The following is a 14277-nucleotide window of genomic DNA, read 5'->3' as shown; positions in this document are numbered from 1 at the left end:
TGTGGGACAGAGGACAGGGCCCAGCTCTGTGCCCTGCGTCTCAACGCTCCAGCGCTGCCGGCAGGTCCCGGAGACCAGGGCTGCCAGGAGCTGTCCAGTTCCCCGGGGCCAGACGACGCCAATCTGTTAGCGACAGAACCCTTTCTTCAAACAAAACTGAACATGGAGCAGTCTGCCTCTGGCCCCTGGGGGCCCCCCACCCCACAGTTAGGGAACTACAGGTCCATTTCAACACCCCCAATTGCAGGAGGGACAAAGGAGGCCCAGAGAGGGAGACAGTCCTGCAGGAACTCCTCACCTCCTGACTCCCCATCCAGGGCTCTCGCCCTGACCCCTGGCCCCTGGCCCCTGGCAGGGCTCAGTGACCACAGCATAGGCAACAGGACGCCCAGCGAGGGGCAGCGCCTGGCTCAGGGCCACTCGGCAGATGCGAGGGGAAGACGAGTCAGTGACCCCCCAACGTGCCCGTCTTTCCATCATTGTCACTTCGGTCTTTGTGGTCTTCACCTGTGGAGGTCCTTAGGAACAGAGATGGTTGTCCCATGATGCAAGTGAGGAAACTGAGGCTCACCGGAATGCACTGAGAGAGCCCTGACCTGTGCAGGGCAGCCGGTGAACGGCAGCAGAGGGAGAGCCCCTGAGAGCAGAGAGCCCGGTTGTGTGTGGGGGGGGGGCAGGCTGGCCGGGCAAGAAATGGCATCAGTGGGGTCGACAGAAGCAGTCTGCCAGAGATTTGAGGTCCCCATTGATCAGCTCTTCTATTCACGCATTCATTCTAGAAACAGTCTCCTGGTGTGCAGGCCCTGTGCTGGGCGATGCTGGGACAGCAGTGACCAGGCATGGGCCCAGCCCTGGGGAGCTCTGATCTGGAATGTCAGGGGGGGGCTATATCTGCAGGGCAACGACCCAGGACAGATGTGCACATGGGCTCAGGCCTGGAGCATGGGAGGAAGCCACTCTTTCCACATGAGCAGGGGAGATCTGGGAAGGCTTCCTGGAGGAAGCAGAAGGAGAAAGGGAAGATCATTCCTCTGTTACCCAGACTGGGTCTTACCCAAAGCACCTCCATGGCCAGATGGTTACCCCTCTGAGCTCAGATTTGTCCCCTAAAGTGGGCACCATGATGTCTGTCTGACCTAAACTAAACGGGGAGTCAGCCAAACCTGGCTTGGTTCCCAGCTCTGTACCAACCTGCCAGTGGTCATGATGGGCCTCAGTGTCCCATCTGTACAATGGGCAGGACAGTGGTAAAGTTCCCCCCAGGGCTGCCTTTCCTCCTCTAGCTGTGTGTGTTGCATCCAGAAGCAGGTCAGGCCCCTCCCCCAGGGCCCACCAGGAAGGTGACAGGACCAGGCAACAAAGCCCCAACATGACCAATGACAGTAGCAGTAGCAGGTTGGTGACAGGAGGCCGGTGCAGTTAAAAATAGAGTAGAGGCAGCTCAGCTGGGGGTAGGAAGCCACACGGTGCGCGGTGCACCGCAGGGCAGGCTGGGATGGGAGCGGCTCCCCCAGACGCCCTCCGGCCCAGTGGCCCCCCACCAGACTCTGGGGCGCTATGCCCTGAGCACCAGGAGAGCACCTCCCTCTGCCCTGGAAAAGGGGAAGCCAGGCCAGCTGTCCTGGAAGCAGGGCTGCAGGCAGAATGACTTCTAAAAATACGCTGGGAAAGAGGAAGGACAAAGGGGAAGTGGACAGGAGTGGGGGAGATGGTGGGGCGGGCACCGGCCACACACGGCTGGCCTGGCAGGGTGGCAGAGGGCAGCCCAGCCCGGGCGTGGGTGTGGTCGGAGTCTAAGGGGAGCCTCCGGGAGGTGTGAAAAGTACTGAGCTGGGGAGTAAACAGAGCTTGTGGGGGTGACGGTTGTTCTTATAACGTAGTTAATTTATTTTATTTTATTACTGTTATTATTATTATTATTACTAAAAACCTACCTGCTGTGAGCCACACCGGTGCTGCCTTAGAATCAGCAGTAAACACTCTCAGGCTATGTCCTTCTCATACTCCCTGAACCCTGTCCTCAACCCTGAAATGGGAAGAAACCCCCACTTTTTAACAAAGAGGTGAAGGGTCAGAAGGTGCCTGTGCACCACGTGATGGTGCAGCCGCCTAGGAGCCGTCAGCCCTGTCCCGCAGGTCCGAGTGCACTTAGCCAGTAGCCACCCAATGGGGTCAGGGACTGACAGCGGGGACAGTGGACCAGGAGGACCCAAGAACCTACCTGTCAAACCACGAAAGAGCTGTGTGAGGGGAAATGCAAACAGCCCCCCAGGCCGGCCCACGCTCCGGGGAAAACTGCTTCCACCCACACCTGTGCCTCAGTGTCCCCAGCTCTATGGTGTTGGCTTTGTTTAATTTCTTACCCAAAAAGGGAAAGGGGCTCGGACTGTAGGCAACATTCTGCGTCCCGTCTTCATTCTCAAACAAGCAGCCGTGGTCGGTGTTCCCGAGTGAGAATATCCGGGGTCAGCTCTGATGGGGTTCTGATGGTTGGCATATCGAGGTCTGGCGTCAGGTGACTAACGTCAGCACGGAGGCTCAGAGCCCCAGAAGGACCTGGGTGTGCGTCTCGGCTTCACCGCCTTCCAGCTGCGTCACCTTGAGCAGGTCACTTAACCCCTCTAAGCCTCGAGTGTCTCATCCGCAGAATGCGATTAGAAATAGCTTCCTCCAGTCTGGCCGGTGTGGTTCAGTGGCTGAGTGTTGACCCTGCACCAAGAGGTCTACAGTTCGATTCCCAGTCAGGACACATGCCCAGGTTGTGGGCCTGATCCCCAGTGGGGAGCATGCAGGCGGCAGTCAATCAATGTTCTTTCTCATCGATGTTTCTCTCTCTCTCCCTCTCACTTTCTCTCTCTCTAAAATTAATAAAGGAAAAAAATTATAAGGCAGTGTTTAAAAAAAAAAAGGAATACCTTCCTTCTTCTGGAGCTGCCGTCTGGATTGAATGAGATAGTGGATGGGAAGAGCTTAGAGCGCACAGGGCCTGGCACGTAGTAGGTGCTCAGTTAGCACGCCTTTCCTCAGCCAACAGCTTGGCTGTTTATTGAGCCAGCGGTCCCAGGCCGGCTGCAGGGAGTGGCTGGAGCGTGAGGGAGAGGACAGTGCGCAGAAGGAGCACAGGAGGCCCCCGAGAGGAGACGGAGAGGAAGAGCAGCAGTTGCTGGGCAGAGGAGAAGGAAGGTCATCCACATGGGGAACAGCATATGCAAGGCCGGGGATGGAAAGAGCACCTGAGAGCCCACGACGGGCGGCAGTGAGGCCTCGAGTCTAGGGCAGAGGGGCTCAGTGTGCGATGAGGACCAGGGTGCACAGCAGGATTGCTGGGCCCGGGCAAACTTGGAGTCTATCCCCTGGACCACGGGACGCCAGGGGAGACTGGATTGGAAGGGCGGAGTAGAGGGAGCCGTGGGGAGGCCCGGCGCCATCCAGAGGCAGGAGCCAGTGGCCAGGGCGGGGGTGGGGGCCTGCAAACAGGAGGGGTCAGATGGGCTTGGGGAGGAGGAGACATGGGGCTGAGAGCTGAGAGCCCAGGTGCCTCCTGGGGTTCTGGCCGGTGTCTCAGGGCCCGTCCCAGGGCCCGAGAACTCAGGAAGAATCGAGGGGAAATTCTAGGACTTCTGTGTCGGTCAAATGACAAACAAGATGATGGCCAGTGCCCAGGGGCACAGCAGGGCCTGACCCTCAGGGAGGGGTTGGAGCTGAGTGTGTCCATGTGTCTCCTTGGCCCCAGACAGGGTGAAGGGAGGGAGGAGAGCCGATGCGAGAGGAGACGTCAGCGAGCCCGAGCCCCGGGAGCCAGGGCTCACCCCTTGACCGTCCACATGGGGATTAGCCGTAGACACGCTGAAACCCAGCCCGGCCTCTCGCCAACACACAGCTCCGCCAGCAGGTGCGCCCCGGCCAGAGACCTGCCTCAAAACACAAGCCCCGGCCAACAGGAAGTAAACAAACAAAGCAAAAAGTCTGCTGTTTCACCCCAAAGTCAACTAGAGGTGACTGGGTTTTTCCACGACAGATTTCAGCCTCCCTCCTGCTCCGGACAGAGGGGTCCCAGCCTGGAGAGCTGCCTCCCAGCCAAGTCCCCGCTCCTGCCTCCAGGTGGGGGGCCCCTGGCGACTCCTAGCCCCGCACGTGCCCAGGGCTGCAGAGCCCTGCTTACCGGCTCGGGTATCCGCAAAGCAGGCTCCCTTCCCAGCACTGCCAGCCCTTGGCTGTGTGATTCAGGGCCAGTCACTTCACCTCTCTGAGCCTCAGTGTCTTAAACTAAAAAAAAACCCACGTCACAGAGTTGTCAGGATTATTTTTTATTTTTATATTTTTATTATTATTTTTTTTAATCCTCACCCGAGGACATTTTTCCATTTTTTGTTCAGGTAGAGTGGGAGGGAGAGAGGGAGGAAGAGAGAAAGAGACATTGACTTGAAAGGGACACATCGCGTGGCTGCCACCCGCACGACCAACCAGGGCCGGAGACAAACTGCAACCGAGGTACACACCCTTAGCGGGAACCAAACCTGGGTCTCTCTGGACCGCAGGCTGACGCTCTAACCACTGAGCCAAGCCGGCCAGGGCAGAGTTGTCAGGATTAAATGATACACTTTTATGAAGCTGCCAGCCTGGAGTGGGTGTGTTCGAGCTTAAAGTTTAATGTAACTCTTGTTTTGTCCCCTGATATAAGGGCCACCTCCCCCGCCCCCTGGAAACCAAGAAGTCTAAACCCACAGAGCTCAGAGTTACAGAAACAGAAAGGAAAACTCCCAAGTGAGTCACTGAGAGATGGTCCTGTAGCTCCTCCTCCTGCTTGTTCATGGATCTGTGTAGATTACCTGCTGGGGACAAAGCACCATCTAATGGTCATCGATTTAAAGTGCAGAGGACAGTGCCCCGCCAAGCAGGGTTATCTCCATGCTGACACCTCAGAGCACCTCCAAGAGGCTGCTCCCTTGCTCAAGCAGGCCAGCATCTTCTGGTAGTGACATGTTGAGAGGACCAGCAGGACCCAGGGCCACATGCTCCGTCCACACCACCTTTACTGGGCAGAGGGCCCCTCGGTGTAATGTAATGTCACGCAGTGTTCTGTGTCAGAGGATCAAACCCCCGGGAAGCCCGTGGGTACTGATGCTGGCCAAGGCTCTGTGGGCAGGGAGACCACCGCATATGCAGAACAGGTGTGGATTCCGGGCAAGATAAGTTGCTAGCCTCTGCAGACGAGAAGGGGTCCAGTGTCATCAATTTGCTGCCAGGTTGCTGGTTGGTTTTCTCAAGAAACACGGGGTCTCTGTTGCTGGCAAATCGGCTGTTCAGCAGTGGCAGCAGCTCGGCAGGCCTGGGTGGGTGGGTCTACCCATGGCCTCCGCGCAGGCCACATGGCTGCTTCATTTCTGTGCTGTTGCACCAGCACTGGGTTGGTCAGCCAGAGACTGGCTGATGTCAACTGGCCGAGTCGTTGTGTCTGCTCGGTGGTTTAGTGCCTCTCCTGTGAGGATGTTTGCAGGGGAACATAAGTGTGCTTTGCAAAAATCTCCCCATTTGTGCCCACTCCCATAGGGCCATCCACTTGCCTCTGCCCATCTCTCTCTGTCCTCCGTCTTCTCATCTTTCTTCTTCATAGCCTCTGACCAAGAAGTCAGGCTACCCTCTACTGCCCATGAATGCATGTCTATGCCTACCTCCCAAAGCTTCTCTTTCCACACGAAATGGATGGCCAGGTGCCCTGCCCAACGCTCAGCCTATTGGCAGGACTTCTTACCGCTTTCTTTCCAGAACACCTTTGAGCAGGGCTATAGTCCCGTCGCTGTCTGATTTTCGCTTGTACCCAAACACTGAGCCATCCCTCCTGGAACCAAGCTCAAAGGACCCCCCCTCCCCCCCGCAGACATGGTGGGAGCCGAGGGACAAGCCTTGGTGCAGCAGCACTGGATGACATGGGGATCCACCTGCCCACGGAGCTTACTGGAGTCTTCCGGTTCTGCTCACACTCACTCCTAGGTGAACCCCTTACAAAGAACTGCCACTGGGCTCACTTGACTTTATGACTTGAAGGGTCAGACAGATCCATCTTGACTTCTTGGCCAAAGGAATCATTACCATACACCACACTTGTCAGGCATTGCCCGACCCTTCCCTCTGGGGACACAGCCTCTTCTTCAGTCAATAGGACCAGTCTGGATTCAGGTCCAGAAATGAGGCAAGGGGTCTGGACTTTTTGAGCTGTGGCTGCCATTTGGGAGGGACACATGCATAGGTGAGGCAGCTCCATCCGGCTGAGGTACTTTCCCGGGGAGGGACCCGGCTGCGAACAGTCAGCAGGCTCTCCCCCAGCCCCGGCAGCGGACAGCAGGCACGGTGGCCCGAAGGATCTGTACGGCACAGCACGGCATCGTGACACACATGTTGGACATTACCCTAGTCAGATACTTGCTGGGTGTTTAACACGATTCAGCTCTTTTAGTCCTGACGACCACACTCTAGGTAAGGATCTGGGTTCATGAGTCCCGGATAAGGTTAAGTTTCAGGTTTGACGGCTGTACCAGAGACTCGGAATAACAGTGACAGAGACATTCTCAAGGTGTGTTTCTCTCTCATTGAGAAGTCCAAGTGGGTAGCTGCTGGTGAGGCAAATATGACTTTTCTCCACACAGTCGCCCAGGGCCCAGGCTCCTTCTAGCTTACTGTCCTGCCATCTCAATACCCACTTCCATCTCCAAGTCCGAGACAGCTGCTCAGTCACCAGGGTGAGAAGTGGGAAAATGGTTTGAGATCTGTCCTTGTAAAGCCTTTAAGAAACATGACCGGCACTTCCCAAAGCTGGGACTTGAGAGTCAGGGTGGATTTGGACAGGCAGACAGGAGAGGGCACGCAGGTGGAGGAACCTCACGGGCAAAGTGGGGAGTCAGACCGAGAGTTAGACAATACGGGGGCAGTGAGGAGCTGACAGGCTGGACGGGCAGCTCTTGTGGAGAACGGTGGGGGGAAGCCTGGCTGGAGAGGCCGCGAGAGTGTGGAGGACCAGCAGGAGGACTTTTCCTTCAAGTGATGGGGAGTCCATGGGGATTTTGACCGGGAGAGTGTTGTGGATGGATCAAGAAGGACAATGGGGGGTGGAGGTAAGCCAGCTGACCCAGGTGTGAGACTCTTTACGGCACCTTGCACAGAATTCTGACCAACACACACTTATCTCCTTTAATTCAACTCCAGGTGGAGTGGAAAGAGCTTTTTAGTCAGCCCAATCCAAGGTCAACCCTGTCAGCAACTGGTCCCTGCAGGAACTCAGCCAGGTCACCTCGCCTCTCTGAGCCTCAGTGTCTGGGGCAGAAACGGTCAGATATCCCCCAAAACCCATTCTCCCCATCTCCCATAGTAAGGATATCAGGCCCACCCTACTACAGGCTCATTTCCCAGACTCCCTTGCAGCTAGATGTGGCAATATGACATCTGGCCAATGGAATGTGAGGCAAATTATACACCACTTCTTGGTTGTGCAAATAAATATGCAAATAAATGAAAGAGATAAATGATCCAATAAAAGAAAAAACTAAAGTTGCAGGGAAGAATGAATGCCTTCAGCAGGTATTTTATTGAGCACCTGCCGTGCGTCAGGCTCTTTCTAGCTGCTGAGGACGCAGCAGTGAACAAAACAGTTGAAGTGCTTGCTTTCCTGGAGCGGAGAATGTACTGAGTGCATAGGAAAGATGCGAGTTCGCGGGGTAATTTCAGGGCATCTGTACCGGGAGAGTAGAAGAAGCAGAAAGCTGGGTAGGAGGGGAAGGTGGGGAAGGGGCTGACTGAGACAGGGTGGTCAGGGAAGGCCTCTTGGAGGTGGTGACATCTGAGCCCAGGCTTGCATGAAAAGGCCTAGCAATCATGGGTGTCTGGAGAAAAGGGCGCTGAGGGGCCAGTGTGCAGGAGCTGAGAGACGGGAGGGAGGGCAGTGGGTGAGCCAGTGACCGCGGGTTCCTCTCTCTCCAGGCCCAGCAGAGCTGAGCAGTGGGGAAACTGAGGAGCTGCAGCGGATCAAATGGCACCGGAAGAAGCTTCTGGAGGACATCCAGGTGCGTGCACATTCACACACTCGTGCCCACGGCCATGTGAGTCCACGCACATCCGCACTGACACCCTCACTCCCTGCTGTGTGGAGCCCACCTGCGGCTCTAGACACCTCCTCCCTGGGGGAGGGGGTTCTACTCCCACTGGGGTGGCCTCAATCTGCTCTCATCTTTATGAGGAGCCCCAGCTTCACCCCCCCTAAAATGGGGATCATTTGGTCAACATAATACCAGTACGTGGCTAGCACTTGTCAGTTCATTAGTTTTTAAGACATTAGCACATCTGATTCTCAACAGCCTTCTGAGACAGGCCCTGACTCTGTTTCTGGAATATGCTGGGTTCAGTCCTGCCCCCGGGCCTTTGCACTCACGGTTCCCTCTGCCTGGGACTCTCCCAAACTCCTGTCATGGCTCCTCCTCATTATTTCACTCTCAGCTCACATGCCGTCCCCTCTGAGAGGTGGCCCTGACCATCCTGGCCACGGCTGCTGGGATCTCACCCCACCCTGACACATGTCCATCCAGTATTGCAGGGAAGAATGAAGGTACAGAAGCATTCGCTCAGCGAGTATTTTATTGAGCATCTACCATGAGCCAAGTTTTTCCTGTGTCATTACTGTGATGGTTTTCTGCATGGTCATTTCATTTCCCCATGACCATCGTGATCCCAACCCCACTGGACCGTGAGCTCTGTGCATGGAGCCTGGGTCTGTCGTACCCACCACTGAACTTGCAGCCCAATAGTCAGAGCATGGTAGGTGCTCAATTAATACTTGCCAGTGAGCCCCCATTGCATTTGTGGGGAAGCCACTCAGTGATTCAGCTGAGGTCACATGGACAGGAGCTAACTGGGCACAGACATAGGCTTCAGGCCCCATGTACTTCCTGGGTCCCAGGACAAGCCCCTGGGACCACCTCTATCCCACAGATCTCAGGGAGAGCAGGGGAGGGCTGGGTGCCTTCGGGGGGCTCATGCAGCTGCCCTGCAGGGGAAAGCTGGACAAAGGATGCCCTGTCTGCCCAATGGTGGCAGTTGGCAGAGGCAGGGGCTCTCCTCTGCCACTGGGCACTCCCTGCAAGTTCGAGAAGGAACAGGCTTGTGGGGAGTCCAGGAAACCAGAGGCTTAGAGTCAGACCTTAGACATGTCACCACCTCTCTACACCTCAATGTCCTCTTCTGCAAATCCCACGGGGATTGCAAAGTCCCCGGGAAGAGGGCCTGCGCGGCCTCGTACCTGAGGCACCCACAGTACCCCACACAGTGGGCACCAAGTCGGGACGAGTGACAGAGCAAACAGACAGCTGGAGGAAAGCTGGAGAGGAGCTGGAGCCTCACAGGGCTGATGGGGGTGGTGCAGTGGGAGCCATGGGAGGAGTCTGAGCAGGGGCAGGGCAGGCCCCAAGTGTGCTTCAATACGATGGCATCTGGGGCAGGAGGGCTGGTCCAGTGGGCTTGGCTAGAGGGCAGGAGACTGTACACTGCTGAGGGGAGGGGTGGCAAGCCCGGAAATAGGGTGGGGACTTGGGGACTGCCCCCCCCCAGTCAGGAGATGGTAGGAAGAGTACAGACAGAAGCAGTAGTTTGGTCTGGGACTTTGAGGATAGGAGACATCTGGGGAGGGGGTCTGTCAAGAAAGAGCAGTTTGGGAGCTGCGCCCAGGGGTGGGAGTTGTGGGGGAGGATGGGGGAGGGTGTGGGAGTGGTGGGGGAGGGGGGAGAGCCCACCCCAGCTCCCGCCCCCTGACTCTCCCTCCCTGTCCTGCCCCTCCCTGCCACCCCACAGAAGCTGAAAGATGAGATTGAAGATGTGTTTGCCCAGATCGACTGTTTTGAGATGACAGAAGAGAGGTGAGGGGCCTGGCCAGGGGACCCTGGGAATTTGTCATGGTGTCTTCCTAAGGACGTCACACCTCATAAATGAGCAGGGGCCACACCTGGCCTGGGGCCTGGAGAAGTCAGGGATGAGGCGGAGGAGGCAGCAGAGGGAGCAGGCACGGGCTGGGCTGGTCCCTGCTTCCAGGCAGCTCCCTCTCCTGAGAGACCACTCCATCCCCCCATCCTCTCCACGCAGTCTCTTCCAACCCACCCTGACCCACCCCTCGACCAGTGACCCCTGAGGAGCAACCTGGGGTGGGCCCAGGCCCTGCATCTCGCATGCGCACACGGCCTCAGGGGCCCATGCAGCCCCCTAGAGAATACTGGCTCTAGCTGAGGGGAGTCCTCAAGGAGTCTGAGGGTCCTTGCAGGTTGGAAGGGGTGGCCTGGGGCCCGGGGCAGCTCACACTGACATCTTCATGTCCACAGCCGGCTGGCCCAGAAGGAGAAGGAGCTGTGCATTGGGCGCAAGAAGTTCAACATGGACCCCATGAAGGTGGCAGTTGTGGGGGGCTCGGGTCATGGGACTGGGGATGCTACAGCCGGGCACCTTCACTTTCCCTCCACTGACATGATAACCCAGCCTACAGATGAGGAAACTGAGGCCCAGCAGGGCTCAGCGCCTTGTCCAGTCGTGGCTGGGGGCTCTGTCACCCGCGGCACAGCAGCCCCGGGCACAAGGTGGGAGCCAGGAGGTGGGGGCGGAGTCTCCGGTGCCCATGGACTTGGAGTTTCTTCCTCTGTGAGGAGGACATTGGACCCGTGGATTCTGGAGCTCAGTCTCCACACGTGTCTTCCAGTCACTGGGCCTGGAAGAGCCAGCTGTGGGGTGTCGGCACCCTCCCCTGCCCCACTGACCTCAGAGCAACCCCAGCCCCCACCTTCCTGCGCGAACACATGCAGGAGGAAGGGGGGCAGACACACGGGGGGGGCCAGGCGCCACGGGCCCTGGAAAAGTACTGCTCTGGCTGAGGCGCTGCCCCGCTTCCGTCACGGTCCACAGTGTCTGTCACACAGCGTAGAGATAGGACCCTGCTCCCATCCACAGGGCCCCCCGCGCACACTAACTCCCGCTCCCCGCCCAAGCACCTGAGGGGTCCCCGGGACCCTCTGCCTGTCATTCAGAGCCTCCTTCAAACCGCCCCTCATCTTCCAGAAGTCTCTTTCTCCAAAAGGAACAGGGACATGAAGGAATCGTCACAGAAAACCAGGGGCCGACCCCCCAAATCCCACATTAGAATGCCAGACTCCAAGCACCTGGGCCGTGGGGAGAGGTTTGTGACACTGTCAGGTCAGAAACGCAGGTTTCAACGCGGGAGGCAAGCCCCCCCCCCCCCCAAAGGGAAGGCAAGTCTCCGCCGTGAGGACGGTCTACCTCCGAGGGCTAGGGCCTGGGCAGTTTCTTCTTCTGATTGTACTGTTTTTTCTAATTTTTATACAATGGACATAGATTACTTGCAAGGAAAAAAACGAAACACTATTTTTAAATAATGTGAACTTTAAGGGGACAAAAGGAATGGCTGAATCATTGAACTTAAATTTTTAAGTCAATGGAATCACTGAAGCATATAATCAAATAGTGTCAGACTGAAGGGAACCCTGAGGAGCACCTGGCGTGAACCTGGTCCACAGCAGAAACCTCATCTCTCTTTGCATGCCTCCAGTGATGGGGAACTCACCACCTTACAAAGGCAGCTTCTATTAAGGAGGGACACAACTTCCCAGAGCAGTCTGTGCCAGATGCCAGGCCGCAGGGCTCTGGCCACGGGGGCTCCCTCTCGTCTCCCTCCCAGGCTGGCTGCCTGAGGGGCTGCTCATGGCTGTGTACCACTCCCAGGGCATCCAGTATCTCACTGAGCACAAGCTGCTGACCTCCAGTGCCCAGGACATCGCCCAGTTCCTGTACAAGGGCGAGGGCCTCAACAAGACGGCCATCGGCAACTACTTGGGGGAGAGGTAAGGGGGGCCTCGGGAGGCAGGGAATGAGAGTGTGCACGGGTTAGTGTATGTGTTGTGTGCAAGGGAGTGAGGGAGTGCATCGTGTTAGGAAGTCATAACTCCTGGAGCCCGAGGAGGCGGTCACTCCCCTCCAGATTCTGAACCACAGCCTTCCTTCCTGCCTTCCTTCATTTATTCAACAAGTCGATATTTGTTAGTATCTACCCTCTGCCAGGCACTGTTCTAAGCCCTGGATTTATACCAGTGATCAAGACAGACAAAACTCCTGCCCTCAGGGAGGTACATCCCACTGGGGAAGACAAATTGCCAAATATGTAAAACATGTTAGAAAATTATACGTTCTTTAAAATACAAATAAAGCAGAGAAGGGAGGTGAGAAGTTCTGGGGACCACAGGTCAAGGGCTGTGACTTTGGTGTGGACAGGAGTGGTCCATGGAGAGGTGACGACTGACTGAAACTTAAGGGAGGAGAAGGAACAGCATGTGCAAAGGCCCTGGGGCAGAAACATGCTCCAGGAGCAGGAGGCTGGTGAGACTGGAAGAGAGCAGGAAAGGAGGGAGGCAGTAGTAGGTGACAAGGTGGGGATCCATGGGAGGGTTCTGGGCAGAGGAGTGCTCTCAGAGCACCCCTCTGGCTGCTGGGTTGGGGGCTTAGACTGTAAAGGACCAGGGTGGAGCTGGGTCAGCAAGCCAGCAACCCTTCTCCCAGGTTCCCCAGAGGACACATTTCTTCTCCTGAGCGTGCAGGCTACGCAGAAGGGCAGCACTTCCTGATCTGAGAGCTGGGAAGAGGGAGGGACATGGGCAGGCACAGTTATCTCCATTGCACAGGTCAAGGCTTGGGGAGGTCACATGGCTTGAGTGGTGTCACCCAGGCAGGCAGTGACACAGGAAGGATTTGACTCAAGGAACACCCCTCCAAAGCCGACTCCCGTTCAGGGTGAGAGCAGTGAGCCGTGGGGGGAGGGGTCTGTTCCTATGGGGGAGGGCATGGTGTGCACGTGGGGTGCTGATGTGGGGTCAGACAGATGTGAGCAGGCCAGACAGTGGCTGGATGCAGAGGAGGACATCTGTCCTCTGTTGTCCCCCCCCCCATTTCAATCTCCTCCAGGAGGTAGGTACCAGAAAGTTCCCCAGTGCACCTCACCCTCCCGTGTGTCCCCTCCCCAGGGACCCCATCAACCTGCAGGTCCTCCAGGCCTTTGTGGACTGCCATGAGTTCGCCAACCTCAACCTCGTCCAGGCCCTCAGGTGAGTGGTCCAGGGCCCGGCCCTCGGCACAGCCAGGGTGGGGGGTGTCGGGGGCACCACAAGCCACGCGGCTAACAGCACGATGTCTCAGGAGCAAAAATTAATGGATGACAGTGCCTCGCTCATACAGCTGAGGTTGGATGAGACCATTGGGACAGACCGCCTGTAGCAGCACCTGGGTTATTGGTGCTGGTATTATTATATTACACTACTGTAATATTTCTTCATTGTAATCATTATTACCATTATTGCTGCCATTCCCACTGCTTTTCAGAAGAGTGCTTGTTTTATTTATTTTGTTAATACAGCGCAGCACATATTGCATTATTATTACTTATTATTTTCTAATTAGGATATTGTGCCTACTCTTATTTTTACAACTACGGGAGGCATTATAGTGTATCAGTTAGGAGCACAAACTCTGGAGCCAGACTGCCCAGTTCATATCCCAGTTCTGCCTTTCACCCCCCGTGTGGCCTTGGGCAAGTCACAGAAACTTCCCTGTGCCTCAGTTTCTTCATCTGTAAAATGGAGGTAATAATTGTACCAACCTCGTACAGCTGTGAGAACTGGATGAGAAATGGGCCCACAGGGAGTCTGGGGGAATAGGCTCCCAAAGGGGGCATCGAAGTCTGTCTGGAGCAGTCCTGGGTGCCTGGACCTCTGCGAGGCCCAGCAAGAGACGTGACAGGAACAGCCACGGCCCTTGCCCTCAAGACGTGACATTTAAAGTTGTGAAAATCACTGACCTCCAGAGCTGGAAGCTTAGGTTCCAGGAAGGGGCATCCGGCCAGGGGAGGGCATGGCTCAGGGTCCCACGGTCAGATCAGAGGGCCTGAGGGCCAGGCAGGCGGAGCTGCGGAATCCAGCGGCAGAGGCTCCCTCGTTGGCTGAGGGGTACCAGGCACAAAAGGTGTTAGGACTCAGACGGACAGAGGGCAGCACCAACTCAGTTCTGCATTCTGAAAACGAAACAAAAAACCTTTCTTGGAAACCCCCTGCCTGCCTGGTACTCACCAGCACAGACCCCGTGCACCAGGTGCTCACCAGTACAGAGCCCCCCCACCACCACGTGCCTGGTACTCACCAGTACAGATACCCTGCCCCCACCGCGCGCCAGGTGCTCACCAGTACAGACCCCCGC

General features: G+C 56.7%; 1 protein-coding gene across 4 annotated transcripts in view; it reads left to right on the top strand.

The window, feature by feature from the left end:
- Positions 1-14277, top strand: part of CYTH4 (cytohesin 4) — a 29084-nt gene that overhangs the window by 723 nt on the left and 14084 nt on the right. For 2 of the 4 annotated variants that reach the window (XR_004958288.1, XM_036251088.1), the window contains exons 1-7: positions 3744-3892; positions 7201-7322; positions 7972-8054; positions 9832-9896; positions 10353-10419; positions 11761-11879; positions 13053-13133. Coding sequence is in view for 3 of the 4 variants with exons in the window: in XM_036251088.1 (XP_036106981.1) it covers positions 3825-3892; positions 7201-7322; positions 7972-8054; positions 9832-9896; positions 10353-10419; positions 11761-11879; positions 13053-13133 (605 nt within the window). In the remaining variant the exon portion in view is untranslated. Of the gene's footprint in view, positions 1-3743; positions 3893-7200; positions 7323-7971; positions 8055-9831; positions 9897-10352; positions 10420-11760; positions 11880-13052; positions 13134-14277 lie in introns of those variants that run through there. The other 2 variants (XM_036251090.1, XM_036251089.1) reach the window with 2 other exon arrangements.

Source organism: Molossus molossus, unplaced genomic scaffold, assembly GCF_014108415.1.
Source record: "Molossus molossus isolate mMolMol1 unplaced genomic scaffold, mMolMol1.p scaffold_m16_p_10, whole genome shotgun sequence".
Lineage (NCBI taxonomy): Eukaryota > Metazoa > Chordata > Mammalia > Chiroptera > Molossidae > Molossus > Molossus molossus.
This window is presented reverse-complemented; position numbering and strand designations above follow the sequence as displayed.